This window comes from Mirounga angustirostris, unplaced genomic scaffold (genome assembly GCF_029215605.1).
Source record: "Mirounga angustirostris isolate CCGP_5_RB_7025 unplaced genomic scaffold, mMirAng1.0.hap1 SCAF_9, whole genome shotgun sequence".
Classification (NCBI taxonomy): Eukaryota; Metazoa; Chordata; class Mammalia; order Carnivora; family Phocidae; genus Mirounga; species Mirounga angustirostris.
In genome coordinates, this window is record NW_026991717.1 from 91,081,426 (window position 1) to 91,107,697 (window position 26,272).

The 26,272-nt window shown below is 35.3% G+C and overlaps 1 protein-coding gene across 1 annotated transcript in view; it reads left to right on the forward strand.

The window, feature by feature from the left end:
- The first annotated feature begins 4,729 nt into the window (after positions 1-4,729).
- LOC123862174 (nascent polypeptide-associated complex subunit alpha-like) overlaps positions 4,730-26,272 on the forward strand; it is a 28,317-nt gene continuing 6,774 nt past the window's right edge. The window contains exon 1 of the mRNA XM_064571752.1: positions 4,730-4,828. Coding sequence (XP_064427822.1) covers positions 4,730-4,828 — 99 coding nt within the window. The remainder of the gene's footprint in view (positions 4,829-26,272) is intronic.

The window sequence follows — 26,272 nt, forward strand, 5'->3', positions numbered from 1 at the left end:
GCTACCATTAAATGAGGTGGTTAAAGATAAAGGGCTATCATGTAGACTCCGAGTGCTGAGTGCTTCTTGTCCATAGTAGTATTTTAGAATCACCTGCCTTTTTATGTCTCGATTTTTGGTCTTCTTATTGTTGGTTTGGTGCCACGTTATATCAAATCATCTCATGCACTATGTCCATTAATAATGAATACCCCCATTCTTTTCACATTTCTTCAGTATGATCATATAATAAATGAATAATGATATTTTAACTCATGTTTGCTTTTGCAGTTTGAAAAGTCTATGATAATTTTAGTCTCACCAGCGAATCAGCCTCTCTCAATCATAATTGTCATTCTCTTTATTTTACCCATCAATTTAGCAATTTTTAGAGATTAGTGAAATGTTAACTTGCTAATTTTAAGTTTCCCGAACTTCCCAAGTAAGAAGATGCATAGAAGGATGCAGATAGCTCTGCGATATGTTACAATATACTCACCTTTTTTTTTCTTTTTTGTCTTCATTAAAGAGCAATGATGAGTTTTGGAAATAATATTCTAAATGACTCTAGTCATGAACAAGAAGGAGGCAAATGATATAGATAAAGGACTGAGGACACTGAAGTTAAGTTAGCCCCTATCCATTATTGAAGAGCTGAATCCTTAGGTATAGAGTCACATAATCTAGCTGATCCTCAGCTTTCATTATTATTACCATGCATTTGTTGTACATTTTTAATTACTAAGATAATATAAGAAAAATATCTCATGACACCTGAAAAATATAAAGGGCTAAACTAATGTTAGCTTATAATTCCCACAGCTTCAAAAAAACACAGACCCAACAAATGTAAAAAGATTTAGATCACTGGAAAAGAAAAAAAAAAGATAGGTGGTATATAACTTCTGGTATGAACCACTTATACTCTATTCCTCTTCTTTATACTTCTTTATGTTTCATGAAAGCTATTCACTCCCCAATACAAATCATTTCACAAATGCCATTTCTACATGCTTTGAGACAGAACTCTTGCATTTACAACTTTTAGCACAACTATTTGGCCATGAGCAATCACAAGAATGAGGCAAATGGCAAAGAATGTTCACTACCAGTTACTCTCATCATACTGAACAACCACAGGCACTTTATCTATTTTTTTTTAGATTATTTATTTATTTATTTTAGAGAGTGAGTGAGCATGCACGTGAGCGGGGTTGGGGGGGTAGGGGCAGGAGGAGAGAAGCTCAAGCAGACTCCCTGCTGAGCATGGAGCCCCACGTGGGGCTTGATCTCATGACCCTGAGGTTATGACCTGAGCCAAAATCAAGAGTCCGACCCTCAACCGACTCTACCACTCAGGTGCCCCTATAGTCTATCTTTTTTTTAACCTGAAAATTATTCCATGTTATTAAAAAATTAACTATGTGAAGAGTGTAGGCAAACTGAAGAAACTAAAAATGTTTGTACATATGTATTTTTGCAGCACTGTACTTATATTTTTAATGATTGGGAAACAAAACAGTATTGTAGTAGGTAAACATAAATCACACAGATGTAATAATGAAATGTACTTTTACAATTTTACTATATCAGAACAAAAATTACCAATACAGAAATCAGAAAACAAATGTGATTTTCAATTTCAATGACAAATTTTATATTGTAGGATTCAGGCAAACACAGGAATACATTTCTTACAACTATGTAATGTTGTTAAAGTAGGTATTAGAGGACAGATTGAGAAATATCATGAAAATTTTAAGTCATTTTTCGGATTCATTTATGCATTATTTTCTACAAAATGTTAACAACTAAGGTATTTACTTCTCAATAGTAATGCTGCTAAAAAGTTTGATATAGTAGCTTTGACAAAATCAGGCCAAAAGAGCCATATAAGATCACTGCAATGCTTCCTATTTGTTTCTTCTAGCCACAAGAGTTTTTAATAATGATATTAATTTTTAAGTGCTCCCAAAAGTTACTTTCCAAAATGTACACTCCTTGCATTAAATGTAAGTCAAGAATACTATATTTATAATTTACAAATATACAACTCAAATTTTATCCTTATGTCTGCTTGAAAAATTTGACCAAAATTTACCTATCATTGGAATCTACGTAATCATTATCACAAAATTTGTTAATAGATATGAATACAAGTATGTAAGAAAGAGCAATTACTGCCATTTCATCCCAAGTTTGTGCTCATTTTTTCATAGCAAAAGCTATTTAAAAGACACCCAGACATCTTTCCCTCAAAACTATGTTCCTCACAACGAGTAAGAGTCCTTTCACAATCTAGTACTAAATTCACATTTAGATTGAGCAACTATTCATTACTAAAGGCAAAATATATGTTGGTGAAGTAATACATTTATTATTAGTATCAATTTACATATTTAAACAACTTAGCTGATTTTTTCCACTTTAACTTAGCATCTCATTGTAAATATATTATTTTAAATAGAAAGTGAGATATACAGAACACGAAAACCCTGCACAGTAATAAGAATAAATACAGAAAGATGCTTAAGAGAAAAACAAACAAACATGAAAGGCAATTTTTTCTACTTTATAATCTTGTCTAGATCTAGCTGTGCCTCCCCCTGCCCTCAACACCAAAAGGAATTTCAATCACGTAATTCCTTTACTAATGTTTTTTTCTTAGGCAAGGTACCCATATAGCAATGTCTGAGATGAAAGCATGTTTGTAGGAGCAGAAATGAGGGACTGAGGGAGTGACACAGGGAAGGAAGAGATGCTTATACATGGTTGCATTACTGACTTAGCCGCCACTGTGTGTGTGATCCATTTTCACCTGTTGAGGACCTGTTGAGGAGCCTTAAGCAAAGTACTATACCTTGGCTAACCGAACATAATAAAAAAAAAGAAAAGTATCTTAGAACCAAAGCCTTCCAAAGATGATAAAAAGAAATATTTATTTGGGGGCGCCTGGGTGGCTCAATCATTAAGCATCTGCCTTCGGCTCAGGTCGTGGTCTCAGGATTCTGGGATTGAGCCCCGCATCAAACTCCCTGCTCCGCGCGAAGCCTGCTTCTCCCTCTCCCACTCCCCCTGCTTGTGTTCCCTCTCTCACTGTGTCTCTCTCTGTCAGATAAATAAAATCTTAAAAAAAAAAAGTTTTTTATACAACCCACTTTGTGTCCCATTCAGATATGTTTGTGTATGTGTATGTATATACATATATACATATATATATATATATATGTTTTCCATTAATCCCAATCCATCCTATAATCCCTTTCAGCCAGATTCAAATTTTATGAGATTTCATAAGAGATAATTATTATAACTAATTATAGTCCCTGATCCTGCAAGTTACCCTGAGGCCTTAATTGATATTCACCATATTCCTCTCATCCTTCTCTACTATGCTTTCTAGATTTCCTGATTTTTCTTCTTCTTTTTTTTAATTTTATTTATTTATTTGACAGAGAGAGACACAGCGAGAGAGGGAACACAAGCAGGGGGAGTGGGAAAGGGAGGAGCAGGCTTCCCACAGAGCAGGGAGCCCGATGCGGGGCTCGATCCCAGGACCCCGGGATCATGACCTGAGCCAAAGGCAGACGCTTAACGACTGAGCCACCCAGGCGCCCCAGATTTCCTGATTTTTCATTTCTCATATCATCTGGTTCAGTGTTTTTGTTTTGTCTGTTGATACAACTCAGAACATCATCCTTCAAGGAATCCCTCAATTGCCTTGCCTTTTTGAGGCCATGGTTGCTGCAAGTGCAGACCAAGAGAAATTAGGATGAATGGAGCCCACCCTACATCCACTTTTTGGTTTCCAGATAAGTGGTTTTTTTGTTTTGTTTTGTTTTGTTTTGGATGTAGCATGCCATATCATTCATTGGTTCAACATTGATACCACATTCTAGGAGACAGAGCTCCAACCCTCAGTTGTAGTCACTGACCTGGCATCTTAGCTGAAACTTTATGAGGTCAATCTATAGTTCTATCAATCTAGATGTTTCTTAGTAATGAGATATATGGGAGGACTAGTGGGGCTAGGGCTATTTCCTATATTAACCCTCTCACCAAAAGCAGAGCCTGAGACCAAGACCTATAGTAAGGTGGTTTTCTGGGGGATTTTTGTTTGTTTGTTTTTGTAATGCTAGGGAGTTGGTGAAAAGGAGTGAAAGCCAATATAAGTATGGTTATGATGCTGGCTACACTTATGGATAACAGCAGTCAATGCTACCAAAACCTTCTGAGGAGCCTTATGAAATGTATCTCAGAAGTATCCACTCAGGGGGCGCCTGGGTGGCGCAGTTGGTTAAGCGGCTGCCTTCGGCTCAGGTCATGATCCTGGGGTCCTGGGATCGAGCCCCACGTCTGGCTCCCTGCTCAGCGGAGAGACTGCCTCTCCCTCTCCCTCTGCCTGCCACTCTGCCTACTTGTGCTCTCTCTTTCTCTGTCAAATAAATAAATAAAATCTTAAAAAAAAAAAAAAAGAAGTATCCACTCAGGACAAATAAAGGAAGCATATATCTGTTGGCTCCTATCCTCCTTGGATAAAGTGTTGCCTGTGGAGTATTAACTCTCCCACTCTTCCAAATAATTCATTCAAGAGGATCAAGCAATTCCTGCAGGCTTCTCAGCTGGCTTCCTATACTGTCTTCAGAGAAGCCCTGGGGCAAGAAGTGCAAGGTGCAGGGGATACCAAAGCAAGGTGCAATCAGGTTAACCTGTGCAAAGTTTGTGAAAGACTGCACAGACCCAATGCAACATGGCTGAAATAGGTGGTGAAGGCAAGAGGCTACGAAGTTGGCACAAAAGCTCTCCAGAAACTCAGTACTTTCTAATGATTAAGGTGGTCATAGTGAAAGTGAATTCTCATTCCATAGTCATTTTATCAATATTTTTCTTCCTCTAAGAAGGATCAAGTTGAGCCTTCCATATGTCCTATATATATATATATCCGTAACTGTATAACAATAAGTCATAAACATACTACTTTAAGAAGATAACTGCCAAATACAAAAGATGTCTATAATATGCAGGAACTTTGAATTATTTTTGTTAGCCAGTGAGAGGCTTTGTTTTATTAAGTTAGTAGATGAGCTTCTTTCCTCTAAAAATAATGTTAACCAAAGCCATGAAAATCAGGTTTATTCTCCCACATAAATCCTTTATCTCAAATCAAAGAATCTCAAAGCAAAGAATCAGGGTTTGCCAAGTCATCTATTTTTGCATCAATGGTTTGATGAAACAATTGTTTTTCTTGTTGATTTCCCATTCAAAATAAAATTAGATGAATTAAAGGCATTAATAATTATACTATTGATTTCATGGTATTTTTGTCATAATTATTGGGTGGGCTAAAACAATATCAAACTAGTTAATTGATCTCTGCTATCCCATAGGCTTGTCATTTATCCTGATTTAGTAAAGACACCAGGTGGCTTTATTTCATTTATTAAAAATGGATATTATTCACTCCTCTAATGATGTACCAGGGGCATTGAGCTTTTGGATAAGGTTTGCAAACTGAATTGTTTTCACAGTAAAATTGTTCTCCAGCAACCCTTATAAAGAGTATTATAATTTATTTCCTAGGCTAAAGAACAGTAAAAGCAGTTTTAAATAGAAGTTTCCTTTTAAGGATGACCAAAATAATATCAGTGAAGTACCTACTATGTGCCAAAGACTGAACTAGATTCTGGGGATTAAAAAAGGAATACAACATAGTCCTTTCCGTTCACTGTCTAGTTAAGAATTTTAGTTTGCGGGGCGCCTGGGTGGCTCAGTTGGTTAAGCAACTGCCTTCGGCTCAGGTCATGATCCTGGAGTCCCTGAATCGAGTCCCGCATTGGACTCCCTGCTCAGCGGGGAGTCTGCTTCTCCCTCTGATCCTCCCCCTCTCATGCTCTCTGTCTCCCATTCTCTCTCTCAGATAAATAAATAAAAAATCTTTAAAAAAAAAAAAAGAATTTTAGTTTGCTTTGTAAAACTCAATAGTATTTTGCATTAGAGTTTCATGACATTATATACATATAATTTGTTTTCTCTGATACATGTTGAATTTGAGATTAGGATGGATTTTTTTTTTTCTAAAGACTTCATTTATTTATTTGACAGAGAGAGACAGTGAGAGAGAGAACACAAGCAGGGGGAGCAGGAGAGGGAGAAGCAGGCCTCCCGCCGAGCAGGGAGCCCGATGGCAGGGCTCGATCCCAGGACTCTGAGACCACGACCCGAGCTGAAGGCAGACGCCCAATGACTGAGCCACCCAGGCGCCCCAGTAGGTTGGATTACTAATATTTAATGGTAATATATTCTCCTAGACATACAGCCACAAATAGGCATTATTTTTATACATAACCATACCAAGCAAATGCCAAATCCTGCCCATTTGTCTATACAGTCCCTTTGAATTGCTTACTTTGATTTATCCCATTATCACTGTAGTCCAACCCCTCACATTTAATATCTAGATTATAACAGTGTTCTCTTTTCCTGTTTCTATCCTCTTATGTACATTCCTAGTGCACACCATGGTCTATAAGTTGGGTGGCCATACATTCTAGTTTGCCTGAGAAGGTCTCAGTTTTGCCTACTATAAGAGAACAGACACTTTCAGTCTAAAAAAATAATCTAGTTGGAGACACATGAAAAGATGTTCAACACCCCTCATCATCAGGGAAGTACAAATCAAAACTATGAATATCACCCCACACCTGTCAGAATGGCTAAAATTAACAACACAAGAAACAACAGGTGTTAGCAAGGATGTGGAGAAAGAGAACCCTCTTGCACTGTTGGTGGGAATGCAAACTGGTGCAGCCACTGTGGAAAACAACATGGAGCTTCCTCAGAAAATTAAAAATAGAACTACCCTATAAACCAGCAGTTGCACTACTAGGTATTTACCCAAAAGACACAAAAATACTTATTCAAAGGGATACATGTACCCCAATGTTTATAGCAGCATTATCAACAAGCGCCAAATTATGGAAAGAACACAAATGTCCATTGAGTGATGAATGGATAAAGAAGAGGTGGTATATATTTATAATGGAATATTACTCAGCCATCAAAGAGAATGCAATCCTGCCATTTGCAATGTCATGGATGGAACTAGAAAGTATTATGCTAAGAGAAATAAGTCAGACAAAGAAAGACAAATACCATATGATTTCACTCATATGTGGAATTTAAGAAAAAAAAAACAGATGAACATGGGGGGAAAAAGAGAGACAAACCAGGAAACAGATGCTTAACTATCAAGAACAAATTGAGGGTTGCTGAAGGAGAGGTGGGTGGGGGATGGGTTAAATGGGTGACAGGTTTTGGAGGACACATGTTGTGTTGGGGCCTGGGTCTTGTATGGAAGTGGTGAATTACTAAATTCTATTCCTGAAACTAATATTACACTGTATGTTAACTAACTGTGATTAATAAAAACTTGAAAAAGAAAAAAAAAAAGATCCATTTGGGAGAAAAATTGCATGCCCATCACACCTACAATGACATTATATTCAACTTGGTCATCTTATACTTTTCTAAGTCTTTCAATGATCAAGGCAAAAATCTTATACAGGATTCAAAACCCTCCATAATTTGACCACAATCTACTATTTTTCAAAATATTTATTTATTTTTTTGCGGAGGGGAGAGAAGTAGAGGGAGAGAGAGAGAGGGAAAAGAATCTCAATCAGACTCCCCACGGAGTACGGAGCCCAACATGGGGCTCGATCCCACAACCCCAAGATCATGACCTGAACTGAAACCAAGAGTAAGAAGCTCAACCAATTAAGCCACCCAGGTGCCACCACAATCCACCATTTAAGCTTTATTTAATATATCTTATTTTTCAACCTACTTATTCTCCTTCTCTAATAATTTTGATAACCAACTCAAATTCTTGGACTTCATGCTGTTTTCCCTGATCACTTATACATTTTCTTTGAACAACAGTGAATACTTCTTTGCCACTAATATACAATAATACATATAAAATATTGTTTTCTAGTAAAGTTAGCTCTAATATGCAGCATCTGGTTGCCTGACATGTTCTGATAAGAGACAATATTGATTAGTTTTAACCGTGGGATCTCTGGTGCCATAATGCTTAGGGCTTCAATACTAGATCTTCTGATGTGTTCTATGACTTATGCTCTTTTTAAAATTTTATTATGCAATTTTCTTTTTTTAATTTAATTTAATTTTATTATGTTATGTTAGTCACCATACAATACACCATTAGTTTTCAAGGCAACAAAAGATAACTCATTAAATAGGGAAAGGGCTAGGAAATAGAAGGAAATACTGGGAAACAAATAACATTGGATGATATTTCAAAAATGTTACCTACACCATCACCACTTTTATCTCACTAATAGATCTTTGCAAATTTGAAGATAAATATTACTTCCATAAAAAGATGGGAGCCAGCTATATATTGTAAATTGGGTTGTACATGATCAAATATACCACATTTAAGGAATGTGAGGGTGTGAGGGGATGTAGTATTATTTTCCCCAGGCCCGTGGTTCAGTTGTTTGGCTTGATCTTGGGAAATGTCTTATCTTACATGAGAGCAACTACTCATTTATCCAGGAAGGCTCATCATGGTAGTGCTGGTTCTCTCCTCCACAAAAGTTGTGACCTAACTTTTTCATATTCTCTGAACCTGACTCCTTTGAATCCAGGCCCAACAGATTCCGTGTCTGGTCCTTACCTGAGGCAACTTGTCATCTAGTGTATTAGAGAAGAATACACATAAATAAATTAAATTCAGTGTAATAGGAACTATGATAAAGCAATAAAACAGGTGAAATGGAGAATAAGTGTTGGAATTTGGATATCTTTCTATTTCTCAAATCTAGGGTAAGCTGGAAAAATACTATGCATAAGTATTTGATGGGCAAATCAAGTCAGTGAAATAATCATTTTATGGGTAATTAATTTCAATAATCATTTTCTTACTTTATACTAGTCCTTTCTTCTATGATATTTCAACTATTTTAATAGTGCTGAAATGTGGGGTTATGGGAGTACTCTACAACTTGTAAGGCAGGATTATTATCTTCCAAGTCATTATCAGATTCATTGTAATGCTTTACACTTTTACAAGGCTGGATAAGCTAATGAGTAGTCTATACAACACAAACTAATGCTATAAAGATGATAACTTTTATAATAAAAGCTAAACACAAATGTCAAAATTTGATGAGTGAATTATTCAAAACTACTATACTGTGTGTATGGAACTTTACATAATAAGCCAACCCTATTAACTTGTCTTTGCTCATCAGAAGACTTATGTATCAGTCTGTTTTCTCTGAGGTGTGAATATCCATGGTAACTATAACATAGGGATCTTAAAATTTCTGTCCTCTAGATGGTACTTCTGAACAAAAATACCTTGGTAATGGTTTGAAAGAAAAAAGATTCTTTTATAAAAAGTTAAATGAGTAGCTATAACATTTTAGAAAGTGAAAAAGTCAGAAAGTGACAAATCTTTGTATATGAGTCTGTCAAGGAATCTCCTTATTCTGTTTCTGTCATTTAGCTTTCTCTCATTCTGTATTTGCACAAAGCAACATTGGTACATTTAAGAAACACAATTCAAAAATGCCTGAAGAAAAATCTGGCAGTTTAAAAGTATCCCTAAAGGAAAGGTTTAAAATATTACCTTTGATCATTTCCTGTGACCCCCCCCCTTTTTTTTTTAAACAGACGTATTTCTTTTAAGTTCTTCTATTCAGGTCCCTAATGAAATACTACTTGCAGATAAAGATAGGGCAGGCAAAAATGCAAGATGGATAGAAATGTATTAATAAAAATTTAGGAAAAGTACTCCCATCTACCTACACACTAGTCCTGTCAAGTATTTTTAGAATACAGTTTGCTAGTTACTATCAGTGCTGGCAGGTGTTTATTAGCAATATTTGGGAAGCCTATAAAGAAAAGGAGTCCAAGTCATGTCAGATTAAAAGATGAAATTCCCCATCAGGCTCCTCAGCTTCCTGTATGGGTGTTCGGAAGTCAGTAATACATGGGGTTGGTAAGGTCAACTCAGATTGGTATAGGCCATTAAATAGTAACCTGACGAAAAAACAAATGTCTGAGTAAGCATGACTGTCAGCACTCACGGAAGACAGAAGTCAGCTGTGAAACTGGCTAGGAAAAAGCAGAGCAACCACATTGTAATCAAGAACATAAAATGGAAAAATGTTGCAGCAGGAGAGAATTAGGCACCTGGACCATCCATGCCATTGAGCAATGGGACTGGAGAGTCTGAGGGAGCTGACGAAATATAACAAATGACATGTAAGCATGTTAGTATCGAGGAGGCATGAGTCAATGAGTTTGTTTTCTGCTCTCTGTGGTCATAAGAGCTGTTAGCGTATGACCAGTGGCAATATGTATCCAGGTGAATCATTAACTGATTTATTCATTAAATATGTTTTTATTAAACAAGGTCAACATCTCTTCTCTTTGACACTAAGGTGGTCAATATAACCAAAAAGGGATTTTGGCTCCTCTGTAATAGTATTAACTAAAATAAATAAATAAATAAATAAATTACATTGTTATATTCAGATACTTAAATTTCTTTGCTCAGAGCAGCCCAGGTATGCTAGCTGCTCATTGAAGTATATGTGACCCTCCTCCCCTTCCTCATAAGCACATAGCAAGATTGCATTGCTCAGCTTCCTAGCTTGCTTGCTTGCTTGCTTGCTTCCTTCCTTCCTTTCTTTTTAGCTTTCTTTCAATCATATATGTCCAGGTTACTGAGCCCTAGGCAATAAATTCTGAGTAGAACTTATATGTGGCTTTTTCAGATCAAGGCTTTTATGAAGTGGCAATGTTTCCTCTATACCCTCCTACTCCTTCTTCCAGCTAGATAGAGACAGCACCAATAAAATTCTAGATTTACACTGTCTAATAAAATAGCCACTAGCCACATATGGCTATTTATATTTGAATTACTGAAAATAAAATATAATTATAAGTCAGTTCCTCAGCCACACTAGCCACATTGCAGGGGCTCAAAAGCCACAAAAGTGGTGGCTACTACCATTATAAAACAGATCCATCATTGCAGAGAGTTCTATAGGACAGTGTTGCCCTAGGCCATGGTGAAGCAAAAATACAGAAACATACTGAGTCCCTGAATCATCACAACAAAAACCACACAAAAACCACTACCATCTATTTGTAACTATTATACGAATGAAAAATAAACATGCACTGTGTTTGAGGCATTCCGCGGTATGGGGTCTATATTGCTCTAGCTACCAGTTATCCTAACTAGTACAATCAGTATGATATAGTTACCAAAAATGGAGTTCCAATTAACCCAAAAGATTGCAGCACACACCAAACACAAGCCTAGGTTAGCAACATGTAAGATGGACAGTATTCTATTTACATGGCAGATAACATGATACTCAGGTAGAGTATAAGTCCTTTGTAACCTAGTGTAATTTCAGTATCCGTGTGGGACTTATAGCAAGTAAGCCAATGCAGTTTAGGGTTTGAGGATATGTGGAAAATGGGTTTATTGTATAACCAACCCCATTTCTATTACACAGTACAGGAGGGTCTAATAACAAAATGTGGGAAGATGCTGGTCCATTTACTGGCTGCTGGCCTATTCAAAGACAGACAGAAATGGAGGCTATGTCATTTCTTTAAGACAACAAGCAATAGCAGATTTACACTCACAAACCTAGGAAATGTCAAAGGAAGAAAATATCTAAGCATTCACTGAGAATAACAACAACAAATTGATAAAAGGACTTAGAAGTGGGTCTTGATCATTTAGTAGGAAATCTCCATAACATTTCTGACATTCTTTGTCCTGCATATTGAAATCATAGCTTGGTCTTTGGTCAAGAGCAAAAAAAAAAAAGCAACTGAATACATCAATTCAAATACAAAAAGACAAAGTACCCCTCATCTTGTTTTTATTTCTACAAGAAAAAATGGTGCCTAGAAAAACAGTAAAGAGAATGTTTTGAGATAGAAAGTGCATCTTTCCCCCTGTACTGAAAGAAAAAAATCAATTGAAGTTTAAATCTTCAGAGGATGAAAAATAACAAATTCCATTCAGACTGAAGGTGTTTTTTTCCCCCGAGTTTACTGCAAGGAAAGTAATAAAAAATGTGAAGAGGATTTCATGTGATCTTATAAAATAGTAAAAATAGTAACAAATAATCACTCTGGAACCACTAAGCAATGATATGCAAGAGAGTAATTTACTCTAAGAGCCTTTTACTTTAGGTCAGAAGGTACAATTCTAATAGCTGCTTAATTGTAACCTCAGGATTTTACAGCTCATGAACTTTTGTATTGACATTAATGAACAGCCTAGGCAAGGTAAAATACTGATCAACACAGACATCTTGGTTTCTTTAGAAAATTAATAAGGCGAGCTCTCTGGATGAGAATTTACTGTGAGTACCTTGAGAATTAACCACTCTATTGGTGAATCATGGTTGATCGGGAAAAAAAAAAAACACACACACAAATATTTTGTAGGTGTTGGTGTGGGAAATTATCACACTATATCAAGTCATCTCCAAAGTTCATATTTTTAGCCCCCCCATTATCATTCTTTAAACAATGAGTGTGAATAAGATAGTAGATTGGCAAATAGAAATTAGAAACCTTGGGAAAGAATCCAGTTCATTAGCAAACTAATTAACTGTTTCTTTATACAAATAAGACTGTAAGGAAGTGTAATTAATGGTACTACACTTATTGATACCAAGAAATAGAGTTTTCTGAGGATAACACATATACTAAGAATCTTTTCTTGCTCTTTCATAGGGAAGGCACTATTTACAATGTGTAGAATACTAGCCAATCTGACCCTAACCCTAACTGTCCATATATCTGAATAAAGACTGGATGCAGGACATGGAATCAGAAATTTATTTCTTAATAGCCTCAGTACCAAGTAAACATAACTGTCTGGCAATCAATGAGTAGCGGAAATTGAGCAGCTTCTGCCCTTCCTGGGTCATCTATCTTTCTATACCATGTGCCTGACAATGCAATTGTATTTTTACCATGAACACAAAAGAAACAGAATTTTGACTGCAGCTTTAAGGGTGCAGCAACACTACGATCCATGTTACACAACTATACTTTTAAATAGAATTGGTCACGCTAGTCACAAAGGGGCGGAAATGATGCATGTTACCCAGTAGCGTAGTTTGGGCTGCTATAACAAATTACTGTAGACTGAGTGGCTTATAGACAATAAAGAAATTTATTAAACACACACACACAAACACACACACACACATACATACACAGTTTGGCCTTGCCCCTCCAGCCCATTTGTCAATTTATATATTCTTACATAAATGTGTATATAGTTTTATCCTGATTTATATGATTTATATAAATATATATGTATATATATCCTGACATAAATAAATACATCTATATCATAATTTATTTATATAAAAATAAATAAATCCACGTAATTATAGCACAAACAACTCACTATGTGAATCACTGTATGTTGATAACATGTCTAAGTATCTGTAGGAAAATTCACCTTTCATGTTCTTTTTCAAGTGGATTTTAGGTTCTGCATCCACATATATTTTATCAATATTTCATGAAAATACCTTGTTGACAATTTTATTGCAAATAATTATATATATATAGATCTGTTTGAGGACTGAGATTATTAAAATATTGACCACTCCTATCCAAATATATATATTATCTTCAATGTTTTTCATGAGGTTTTAAAATATTCTCTGGAGAGGTTTTACATATTTTTTCTTAAAATATTAATTTGAAAAATAAACACTAGCAATAAAGATGTAAAGCACTTAAGTATAAATAGAATTCTTATTGTTCATGCTTAGAAATGCTATTTATTTCATATATCATTTGCTACTCTTTTAAAAAAAATATTTTCCTGAATAGTATTTCAATGCGGACAATCATATTATTTGTAAATAATGAGGATTCTGTTTCTTTCTTTTTAATCTTTATGTCTCCAGCTTATCTTACTGAACTGATTAGGACCTGTAGTATGATGTTGATTAAAAGGGATGATAGTTGGCATGTTTGTATATAGTTACTGATTTTTGAGTTAAAAGGTTCAACATATAGAAAGTTGAAAGTTTTTATTTTTAGCCTTTCTAATTAAGGATATTCACTTCTATGTTTCCTAATTTAAAAAAATAAATGGATAACGATATTTTTTTCTTTCTTTCTCCTGTATCGATTAAGATTACATTGGGGCACCTGGGTGGCTCATTCAGTTAAGCGTCTGCCTTCAGCTCAAGTCCCATCCCGCATCGCTTAGCATCCGGCTCCTTGCTCAGAGGGGAGCCTGCTTCTCCCTCTCTCTCTGCATGCCATTCCCCCTGCTTGTACTCCCTCCCTCTCGCTCGCTCTCTCTCTCTAATAAATAAATAAAACCGGAAAAAAAAAAAAAGATTACACTATGGCTTTCCCCTTTTAATCTGATAACATGTTAAATTGATATCCTAAGGGTACTATCCCTGCATCCCTAAGGTAAATCTAATTTGGATATGATATATTTTCTTTATAAGATTCTGAATTATGGCCTATAATTTAAAAGTTGCCCTATCATTTTATTTCCTTAGTATTTTGAATTTAAGGTTTGAATAGCTTCACACAATTATTTGAGGAGAACTATTCTTTTTCTATCATCCAGGAAAAAATAAATGGGGGATTGAAGACATGCATTCCTTGAAAATGTATTTAAAAACATTTCTATCTGGTGATATTTCTATTTTTCTTTGAGTTGATTGTCAAATTTTATTTTTCTAGCAATTTTATACTTTTGTCTAAATTTCAGACTTTTAATCTCATTCTTAATAGCTTTCCCTGATTTATTTTATTCAGTAAAATTTATTTCTGATTTCTTTTTTCCTTTGACCTATCCCATTAAGAATTTCATCTATTTTATAAAATATGTATTTTATATACAATATAGAAAAATATAATTTATATTTACAAAATATATATTTTATATAGAAAATATGTCTATTATATATATGTGTATATATATATATCACCTCTTTATAAAATATATATAATGGAATATTAGCCATAAAAAGAATGAAATCTTGCCATTTGTAATGACATGGATGGAGCCAGAGTATATTATGCTAAGCGAAATAAATCAGAGAAAGACAAATACCATCTGACTTCACTCATATGTGGAATTTAAGAAACAAACAAAGAAAAAAAGAGAGAGAGACAAACCAAGAAACAGATTCTTAAATATAGAGAACTGATGATTACCAGATAGGAGGTGGGTCAGCGGATGGGTGAAATAGGTGATGGGGATTAAGAATACACTTAATTTGGTGAGAACTGAGTGATATATAGAATTGTTCAATCACTATATTGTACACCTGAAACTACTATAACACTGTATCTTAACTATACTGTAATTAAAATTAAAAATTAAAAAATTAAATTAATAATTTCAGTCTCTACCATAGGAAACTAGGGAAGGAAGAGCAATATAAACCTAAGCAAGAAAATTTTTAAAGAGTATTAAAAATCAGAACAGAAATTAATTAAATTGAAGCCAGGAAAACAATAGAGAAAATAAGGAAAATAAAAGCTGCTTCTTTGAAAAGATAAAAAAAAATTGACAAGGTTCTATCCAGGCTAACCATGATAAAAAGAGAGAAGACACAAATTACCAATATTATAAATGAAAGAGGAATCATCACTATTAAATCCATGGATAGTAAAACAACAGCAAGGGAATATTAATGAACAATTCTATGCCCACACATTTGCTAATTCAGATGAAATTGACCAATTTCTTGAAAGACATAAACTATAAAAATCCACATAGGAGAAATAGATAATCTGCATAGACCTATCTCTGTTAAAGAATTTAAATCGATAGTTAATAACCTACCAATAAAGAAAACACCATACCTTATGGTTTCACTAGTGAATTCTACCAAATATTTTAGGAAGAAATTATACCAACTCTCTACAATACTTTCTTATAAAAAAGAAGTAAAATGAAGACTTCCCAACATTACCCTAATATCAAAGCCAGAAAGAGACCTTAGAAGAAAGCTACTAATATTATCTCATTAACATAAAATAAAAATTTCTCAACAGAATATTAGCAAATTGAATCTAACAATATATAAGAAGAATTTTACACCACAGCCCAAGGGGATTTATTTCCACTATGCAAAACTAGTTCAACTTTTGAATATGAATTAATGTAATCTATCACATTAACAGGCTAATGAAGAAAAACATCAATAGATACAGAAAAAGCATTCAACAATGTTTTCATGATAAAAAAACAAACAAACAAACTGAGGGTTCTAGAGGGGAGGGGGTTGGAGGGATGGGTAAGCCCAGTGATGGGTATTAAGGAGGGTACGTATTGCATGGAGCACTGGGTGTTATATGCAAACAATGAATCATGGAACACTACATCAAAAACTAATGATGTAATGTATGGTGATTAACATAACATAATAAAAAACAAACAAACAAACAAAAAACTCCCAGGAATTTAGGAATACAGGGAAACTTCCGCAACTGAAGGGAAAGAAAAAAAAAAAAACCAACCCTACACAAGGCCTACACAGCCAACATCATACTTGATAGTGAGAAACTGAGTGCTTTCCCCTAATTTGGGAACAAAGAAAGGATATTTCCTGTCAGCTCTCCTATTCTATATTGTACTAGAAGTCTAGCTAATGCAGACTACAAAAAAGGAAATAAAAGACATGCAGATTAGAAAGAAAGAAATCTGTTTTGTTCATAGATAAAATGATTATGTATGAAGAAAATCCTAAAGAACTGACAAAAAATACCTCCTTGAAATTACAGGCAATTATCACAAGTTAACTTGCAAAGGTTAGTCTGCAAAAGTAAATTGTTTTTCTACATACCAAAAACAAACAATAGGAATTTGAAATTAAGAACATTAAAATCTATATTAGTATCAAGAAAATGAAATACTTAGGTATAAATATAACAAAATATCTACAGGATCTACATACAGAAAACTACAAACCTGTGATGAAAGAAATGTAAGAAGGTCTAAATAAATGGAGAGATATTCCATGTGTATAAATAGGAAGACTCAATATCTTTAAGATGTCAATTCTTCCCAACTCAATCTATAGATTCCATGCAATATAATCCAACTCACAACAGTTGTTATATGGATATCAACAAATTGATTCTAAAATTTATATCCAAAGATGAAAGATCCAAAAGAGCCACACAACACTGAAGAAGAAAAACAAATTTAGGGAACTGACAATACCAATTATAGGGCTTAATATGAAAGTATAGAAATCAATACAGCATGATATTAAGTATAAACATGAAGGTCTCACAATATATGTAATTCAAATCATTGTGCTATACTCCTTAAATTTATATAGTGTTATAGGTCATTTATATCTCACTAAAACTTGAAATAAAATAAAATATATGTAGTCAAAAAATATAGGCCAATGAAATGGAATAGAAGCCCAGAAATAAATCCACACAAATAGAATCCGTTTATCTTTTACAAAGGAACACAGACAAGTCGATGAGAACAAAATAGGCTTATAACAAATGATATTGAAAAAACTGGATGTCCAGGGGCACCTGGATGGCTCAGTTGGTTAAGCGACTGCCTTCGGCTCAGGTCATGATCCTGGAGTCCCGGGATTGAGTCCCGCATCGGGCTCCCTGCTCGGCAGGGAGTCTGCTTCTCCCTCTCCCACTCCCCGTTTGTGTTCCCTCTCTCGCTGTGTCTTTCTCTGTCAAATAAATAAATAAAATGTTTAAAAAAAAAAAAAGAAAAAGAAAAAACTGGATGTCCAAATACCCCAGTATATGAACCTAAACCAGACCTTACATCTTTCCCCAAAATTAACTCAAAATGGACCATAGACCTACACGTAAAAACGTAAAATACAAAGCTACTGAACTTTTAGAAAATAACATAAGAATCAATATAGGTGACTTTGGGTTTGATGAATAGTTAAAATACAAAACCAAAGGGGATCCATAAGAATAAAAGTTATTAGACTTTATTAAAATTAAGGATATGTGCTCTGCAAAAGACACTTTTAAGAAAATGAAAAGATGACAATTGGGAAAAATAGTTGTAAAAACACAGACCTAATGAAAGACTTATATCCAAGGTATATGACAAACTCTTGAAACTCAACAGTAAGAAAAGAAACAATACAATGAAAATATAGGCAAAAGAGTGTAATAGATGCCTCATCAAAGAAGATAGGCAGATGTCCAATAATCATTTGAAAAGACATTCAATGTCATATATCATTAGATAAATGCAAATTAAAACAACCATAGATATCAATATACATTCATCAGAATGCCAAAAATTAAAAAAATCAAGAAAACGCTGACAATACCAAATGCTGGTGAGGATGCTGAGCAACAAATTCATTGCTAGTGGAAAATGTAAATGGCACAGCCACCATGGAATATAATCTGGCAGCTTCCTATAAAGCTAAATATTTTCTTATTATATAATCCAGCAGTCTCTCTTCTATGTATCTATCCAAATGAGTTGGAAAACTATGTTCAAAAAATCCTGCACACTAATGTTTATTGCAGCTTTATTCATAATTGTGAAAAATAGGAAGCAACTAAGATGGCCTTCAATAAGTGAATGAATAAACAAAATTTTGGTACACCTATACAACAGAATATTATCCCACAATAAAAAATGACCCATCAAGCCACAATAGGACATAGAGTAATCTTAAACGTGTATTTTCTGTTGAAAGAACAGAAGGGTACTTCTGAACAATCTGAACAATCTGAAGAGTACTATTATTAAAATGATATGGCATTCTGCAAAACTATAGAGACAATAAAAAGAACGATGGTTGACAAGATTTCATGGAGAGGGAAAGGGGGATAAATATGTTCAGTACCGATTTTTAGGGTGATGAAACTTCTGTCTGTGACATCGTAGTGATTGAAATGTTGCACCATGCATTTGTCAAAACCCATAGAACCTACAGTACAGAGTGAAACTTAATGTAAACTACAGTCTTAGTCAGTTATAATATATCAAAATTGGTTCATTAATTATAACAAATGTACTACACTAATGCAAGATATAAAGAACAAGGGAATCTGTGTGTAGGCAAGTGGGGAGGGCACATGAAAACTCTCTATATTACTTTTCAGTTCTTCTGTGAATCTAAAACTACAAAAATAAATACTATTAATTAAAGAAGTTTAGAAAATTTAGATTAAATGTTTTCAGCATAACAAGATCATCAGTTCTGTATCTGTAGTTTTATTATAAGACTTTTTTTTCTAAAGTAACTCAACACTTATATTTTAAGCATTGTCAATACTCTATGTCAATAACAATTAGTACAATACCAGACAAGCTAATTGTTATTTTATTGGAGAGAATAATTATGTTATTAAAGTCTTCCCACTGAGATTTCTCATTAGAATAAGTTACAGTACTATAACATTTACCAATTAAGCAAGAGATTTACATCCAGACCAAATTGTTACTTCCTTGGTAATTCATCAATAGTTCACTTAAAATTTTTTTTCACTCTAAACAGGTCACACTTCTTATAGTCATTAATCTAACTATCCATCCACATATTTTTTTTTTAAGATTTTGTTTATTTTATTTGAGAGAGAGAGAGCGTACAAGAGCAGGGGAGGGGCAGAAGGAGAGGAAGAGAATCTTAAGCAAACTCCTCGCCGGGAATGGAGCCTGGCTCGGGGATCAATCTCATGACCCTGAGATCATGACCTGAACCCAAACCAAAAGTCAGATGCTCAACAGACTGAGCCATCCATGGCCCCCTCTCCATCCACCTATTTACTTTGTATCTGCATTACTCTGATAAAAGTATCTCAAGGTTATAGAAGTGAGATGCTAACTGGTTTTTATTGGTTGCTATATTAGAAGCTGCATATGATATTTTCATTCATAGATATTTTCCCTAGGAATTTCTCTAAGAATCCCAGAGTTGTCATCTTTATTTTTATAGGAGAGAAAATTTAAGCTCAAAGAAGAAAACTTGTAGGAAATGGTAGAGTTGAAATTTATATTAAGTTCTGTCTAAAACAAACAAATCTATAACATTTTCATTACACTATGACACCCTTTTCTTATCAAGATGGAGAGAAATCTGTAAATTATAGCACTTCTCAGATTAAATACTAAACTATGAATCAAGAGAGCTGAAAATGTCTCCAATAAGCAGTTCTGGCTGTATTTTCTCAAATGACTGCTGTGAGAAAAAGAAGAGATACCTGGAGAAATTAATTGATTTGTATAGAGAACTTTTCAGTCATTTCAGACTTTTAACAACTTTATATGAGACAAAAAGGAGACATGACAAAAGACGATGAAGTGGGTACCAAGGAGCTAAAGAAATGATGTGAAGAAGACTCAAGATTCAAATTAATAAAGTTTGCAAACATACTACTGTTGTAAAAGAAGAAAAAAGAAACATAAATGAAGGTCATAGTGTCAATCTGATGGATGGCAAAGACCTGCTTTCTCTTTTCAGTTTAAAAAGTATGAACTAAATACTACTAATAATAGCAAAACAACAACAATAATACCTAATTGAATCCCATGATAGGTAGGGGAATCATAAAAATAACTAAATAACTTAAATATAATTTAACTTAAAATCTAATGGTTTGAGGGGCACCTGGGTAGCTCAGTCGGTGAGGCGTCTGCCTTCGGCTGGGGTCATAATCCCCGGGTCCCAAGTTCGAGCCCTACATTGGGCTCTCTGCTCGGTGGGGAGCTTGCTTCTCCCCCTGCCCCTCCCCCCTGCTTGTGTGCATTCTCTCTCTCAAATAAATAAAATCTTAAAAAAAAAAAATCTAATGGTTTGAATGGTTTTAAATTTGTATTGACAGATCTATATAATAAATGTTATAGAGTAGGTAATCTTTGTCAATTATGGAGCAAGGGAGAGGTGATGAGAAACTGGAGGCTATAAAATTCTGTTCCAACTTTCTAAAAATGAAAATACATGGACTTTCAAAACTAGAAAGAAGTAAACTTGACATCCATTCAAGGTAGATATTCCAACAAAGATCCCTGAGAAATTAGGAATTTATCCAGTTTGTATAGTGGTTGGACATGATAATAGGGTTTAAAATAGCATAATATATTTAAATATTTATATTAAAAAAATCAACATTCCTTACCTCCTAAGGACTCTTGGACAGAACTCCTGGTAGTTAAAGAACAACAACAACAACAACAAAAAGACAAGGGAGCTGGATAGGGGAAAACAAATAAAAAAAGAGTGTTCTATGCTAAAGATAGAATAATCACTTTAATCTGCAGTGCATATGCTAATAACACACACACAAACTAAGAGCCACAAACTGTGCTTTCTGCTTTGGGTTTTTTTAATTATTAAACATAAGTAGACAATCAATAATCATCACATATTTGACAAACACACCCACATGAAACAGAAAAGAAAGTAAGCAAATAAAAATATGCATTAGGAAAGAAGCAAATATAAATAAGGAAACACAAATAAATCTTTATACAAAACGTACCACCTCACAAAATTACCTTCAAATAGTTACCTCAGGGCAAGATAAGACAATTCATCCATATATTGGAAAGAAAAATTAAAAAAAACAAAACAAAATATTAAAGATGTTTGCTAAAATCTAAAAACATGCAGAAAAGATTGGAAAGTACTTAAGAAAATCTACTAAATCAATTTAGAGGACTCAATATCTGGACTAATAGAAATTACAGATAGGGAAATTAAAAACTATGAAAAGGAGAGACAATTTTTTAAGTGGTGTAAGGAAATTTCACAGAAATGAAGGATGTGGGTTTCCAGATTGAAATGACCCACTGAGTCACTCCTTGACAAAATAAGAATGATGAAAATTAAAATATCACACACAGTCACTTTCCATAATTTTATGGAGAAATGGAAAGCCATATATATATATATGTGTGGTACTTTATACATAAAAGAAATGAGACAATTATAAAAATAGCTACATGAGAGGGGCGCATGGATGGTTCATATTGGTTAAGTGTCTGACTCAATTTTGGCTCAGGTCCTGATCTGGGGGGTTGTGGGATTCAGCCCCACTTTGGGCTCTACACTCTGCAGAGAGTCTGCTTCACTCCCTCTCTCTCTGCCTTTCCCCCAACTCATGTATGCGCTCTTTCTCTCTCTCAAATAAATAAATCTTTAAAAACATAGCTATATGACTTTTGGTGTATAGGAATGCCACTGATTTTTGTGCATTGAATTCATATCCTGCCACTTTACTGAATTTCTGTATGAGTTCTAGCAGTTTTGGGATGGAATCTTTTGGGTTTTCCACATAAAGTATCATATTATCTGCAAAGAGTGAGAGTTTGACTTCTTCTTTGCCGATTCGGATGCCTTTTATTTCTTTTTGTTGTCTGATTGAGGAGTTGATCCCATTTACAATTGCACCCAAAACCATAAGATACCTAGGAATAAATCTAACCAAAGAGGCAAAGAATCTGTACTCAGAAAACTATAAAATACTCATGAAAGAAATTGAGGAAGACACAAAGAAGTGGAAAAACATTCCATGCTCATGGATTGGAAGAACAAATATTGTGAAGATGTCAATGCTACCTAGAGCAATCTACACATTTAATGCAATCCCTATCAAAATATCATCCACTTTTACTGGAGGGTATTATGTTGAGTGAAATAAGTCAAACAGAGAAAGACATGTATCATATGATCTCACTGATATGAGGAATTCTTAATTGCAGGAAACAAACTGAGGGTTGCTGGAGTGGGGGGTGGGGTGGGAGGGATGGGGTGACTGGGTGATAGACACTGGGGAGGGTATATGCTCTGGTAAGCGCTTTGAATTGTGCAAGACTGTTGAATCTCAGATCTGTACCTCTGAAACAAATAATGCAATATGTGTTAAGAAAAAAAAGAAGAAGAAGAAGGTAGCGGGAGGGGAAGAACAAAGCAGGGGAAATCGGAGGGGTAGACGAACCATGAGAGACGATGGACTCTGAAAACAATCAGGGTTCTAGAGGGGAGGGGGTTGGGAGGATGGGTTAGCCTGGTGGTGGGTATTGAGGAGGGCACATTCTGCATGGAGCACTGGGTGTTATGCACAAACAATGAATCATGGAACACTTCATCTAAAACTAATGATGTAATGTATGGGGATTAACATAAGAATAAAAAAAATCATCCACTTTTTTCAAAGAAATGGAACAAACAATCCTCAAATTTGTATGGAACCAGAAAAGACCCCGAATAGCCAGAGGTATGTTGAAAAAGAAAAGTAAAGCTGGTGGCATCACAATTCTGGACTTTAAGCTCTATTATAAAGCTGTCATCATCAAGACAGTATGGTATTGGCACAAAAACAGACACCTCGATCAATGGGACAGAATAGAGAACCCAGAAATGGACCCTCAACTCTATGGTCAACTAATCTTCGACAAAGCAGGAAAGAATGTCCAATGGAAAAAAGACAGTCTCTTCAATAAATGGTGTTGGGAAAATTGGACGCCACATGCAGAAGAATGAAACTGGACCATTACCTTACACCACACACAAAAATAGACTCCAAATGGTTGAAAGACCTCAATGTGAGACAGGAGTCCATCAAAATCCTAGAGGAGAACACAGGGAGCAACCCCTTCAACCTCAGCTGCAGCAACTTCTTCCTAGAAACATTGCCAAAGGCAAGGGAAGCAAGGGTAAAAATGAACTATTGGGACTTCATCCAGATAAAAAGCTTTTAGGGCGCCTGGGTGGCTCAGTTGGTTGAACGACTGCCTTCGGCTCAGGTCATGATCCTGGAGTTCCGGGATCGAGTCCCACATCGGGGTCCCTGCTCAGCAGGGAGTCTGCTTCTCCCTCTGACCCTCCTCCCTCTCATGCTCTCTGTGTCTCATTCTCTGTCTCACAAATAAATAAAATCTTAAAAAAAAAAAAAAGATAAAAAGCTTTTGCACAGCAAAAGAAACAGTAAACAAAACCAAAAGACAACCAACAGAATGGGAGAAGATATTTGCAAATGACATATCAGATAAAGGGCTAGTATCCAAAATCTATAAAGAACTTAACAAACTCAAAACCCAAAGAACAAATGATCCAATCAAGAAATGGGCAGAACACATGAACAGACATTTTTGCAGAGAAGACATCCAAATGGCCAACAGACACATGAAAAAGTGCTCAACATTGCTCGGCATCAGGGAAGTCCAAATGAAAACTTCAATGAGATACCACCTCACACCAGTCAGAATGGCTAAAATTAACAAGTCAGGAAATGACAGATGTTGGCAGGGGTGCTGAGAAAGGGGAACCCTCCTACACTGTTGGTGGGAATACAAGCTGGTGCAGTCACTCTGGAAAACAGTATGAGATTCCTCAAAAAGTTGAAAATAGAGCTACCCTATGACCCAGCAATTGCACTACTGGGTATTTACCCCAAAGATACAAATGGAGGGACCCGAAGGGGTACATGTACCCTGATATTTATAGCAGCAATGTCCACAATAGCCAAACTGTGGAAAGAGCCAAGACGTCCATTGACAGATGTATGGATAAAGAAGATGTGGTGTATACATACAATGGAATATTATGCAGCCATCAAAAGGAATGAAATCTTGCCATTTGCAACAACGTGGATGGAACTGGAGGGTATTATGCTGAGTGAAATAAGTCAATCAGAGAAAGACATGTATCATATGACCTCACTGATATGAGGAATTCTTAATCTCAGGAAACAAACTGAGGGCTGCTGGAGTGGTGGGGGTGGGAGGGATGGGGTGGCTGGGTGATAGACATTGGGGAGGGTATGTGCTATGGTGAGCACTGTGAATTGTTTAAGACTGTTGAATCACAGACCTGTACCTCTGAAAAAAATAATACATTTTATGTAAAAAAAAGAAGAAGAAGAAGAAGAAGAAGAAGGAGGAGGAGGAGGAGGAGGAGGAGGAGGAGGAGGAGGAGAAGAAGAAGAAGGAGAAGAAGAAGATAGCAGGAAGGGAAAAATGAAGAGGGGGGGAATCGGAGGGGGAGACAAACCATGAGACGATGGACTCTGAGAAACAAACTGAGGGTTCTAGAGGAGAGGGGGGTGGGGGGATGGGTTAGCCTGGTGATGGGTATTAAGGAGGGCATGTACTGAATGGAGCACTGGGTGTTATACGCAAACAATGAATCATGAACACTACATCAAAAACTAATGATGTAATGTATGGTGATTAACATAACATAATAAAATAAAAATAACATAGCTATATGAGAATGAAATAGGGTAGTCTAGTAACACAAATGAGATTAGCATCTATCTTCAGCAATGATGAATACTAAAAGCAATGGAGAAATTGTTCAAAGAAATGTAAGATTTTTATATAAAACTGCTCTCTTTACCTCCTGAGACCCCTTCTGCTGGATAATAAAAATAATGTAGATATTTCATTTAACAGTTTGTTAGGTTTTTCTGTTTCAAACAGTCTAATTTCAATTTCTTTTCTTTAAAAAGTATATTATGTGTGTGGATGTGGAGATATGCCTTAAGTACACACAATTTTAATCAGACTCCTAGGTTCATGGCACATTACATCACTAGTTGACACAAGGTCCCTTTTTGCTTTGTTGGTTTTTAAATGATCATGTCTCTTTCTTTTCCATCTCTTATACTTAGGAAAATAAAAGTACCCTCTAACTTCTGGTACCTGACCTGATATTCATATCTAGGACTTGCTCTTTTTCTGTTGAATTTACATAATTTTGTGTTTCAGGCAAAGTCACTCCATGGCTGCAATAGATCAGGATAAAAACAAGACCACCAAGGAATCATTCTGAACATAGACCAAAACATGTCATCCAAACCACAAAAAAGAAGAAATGTTTTCCTATTCTGGTTAAAGTAAGTGACTGCTGCTTCTTCACTCTGTATTGCTTTAACTTTAATTAAGTCTTCCTAACAGATCTAGTTTATTAAGAGAGTGAATCATAGTTTTCACTTGCTTTCTGACAGCATCCAACTCAGAACAGAGCCTTCTCCCAAATCACCTAACAAGTGCCCAAGTGCTATATAGTAAGTTCATTCAACAACCTCTTACTACACCGTATGATTCCCTGTGATGTGTTCTCCCTCATTGCAAAGAACAATAAAGCCCAATTATAGGTGTGTTGCTGGAAGTTTTTGACTGGAAGGCACTAACAATACCATTGCCTTCCCATTATCACCAACCTACAGTCATTGCATATACTGCAATTCAGTTATTCAA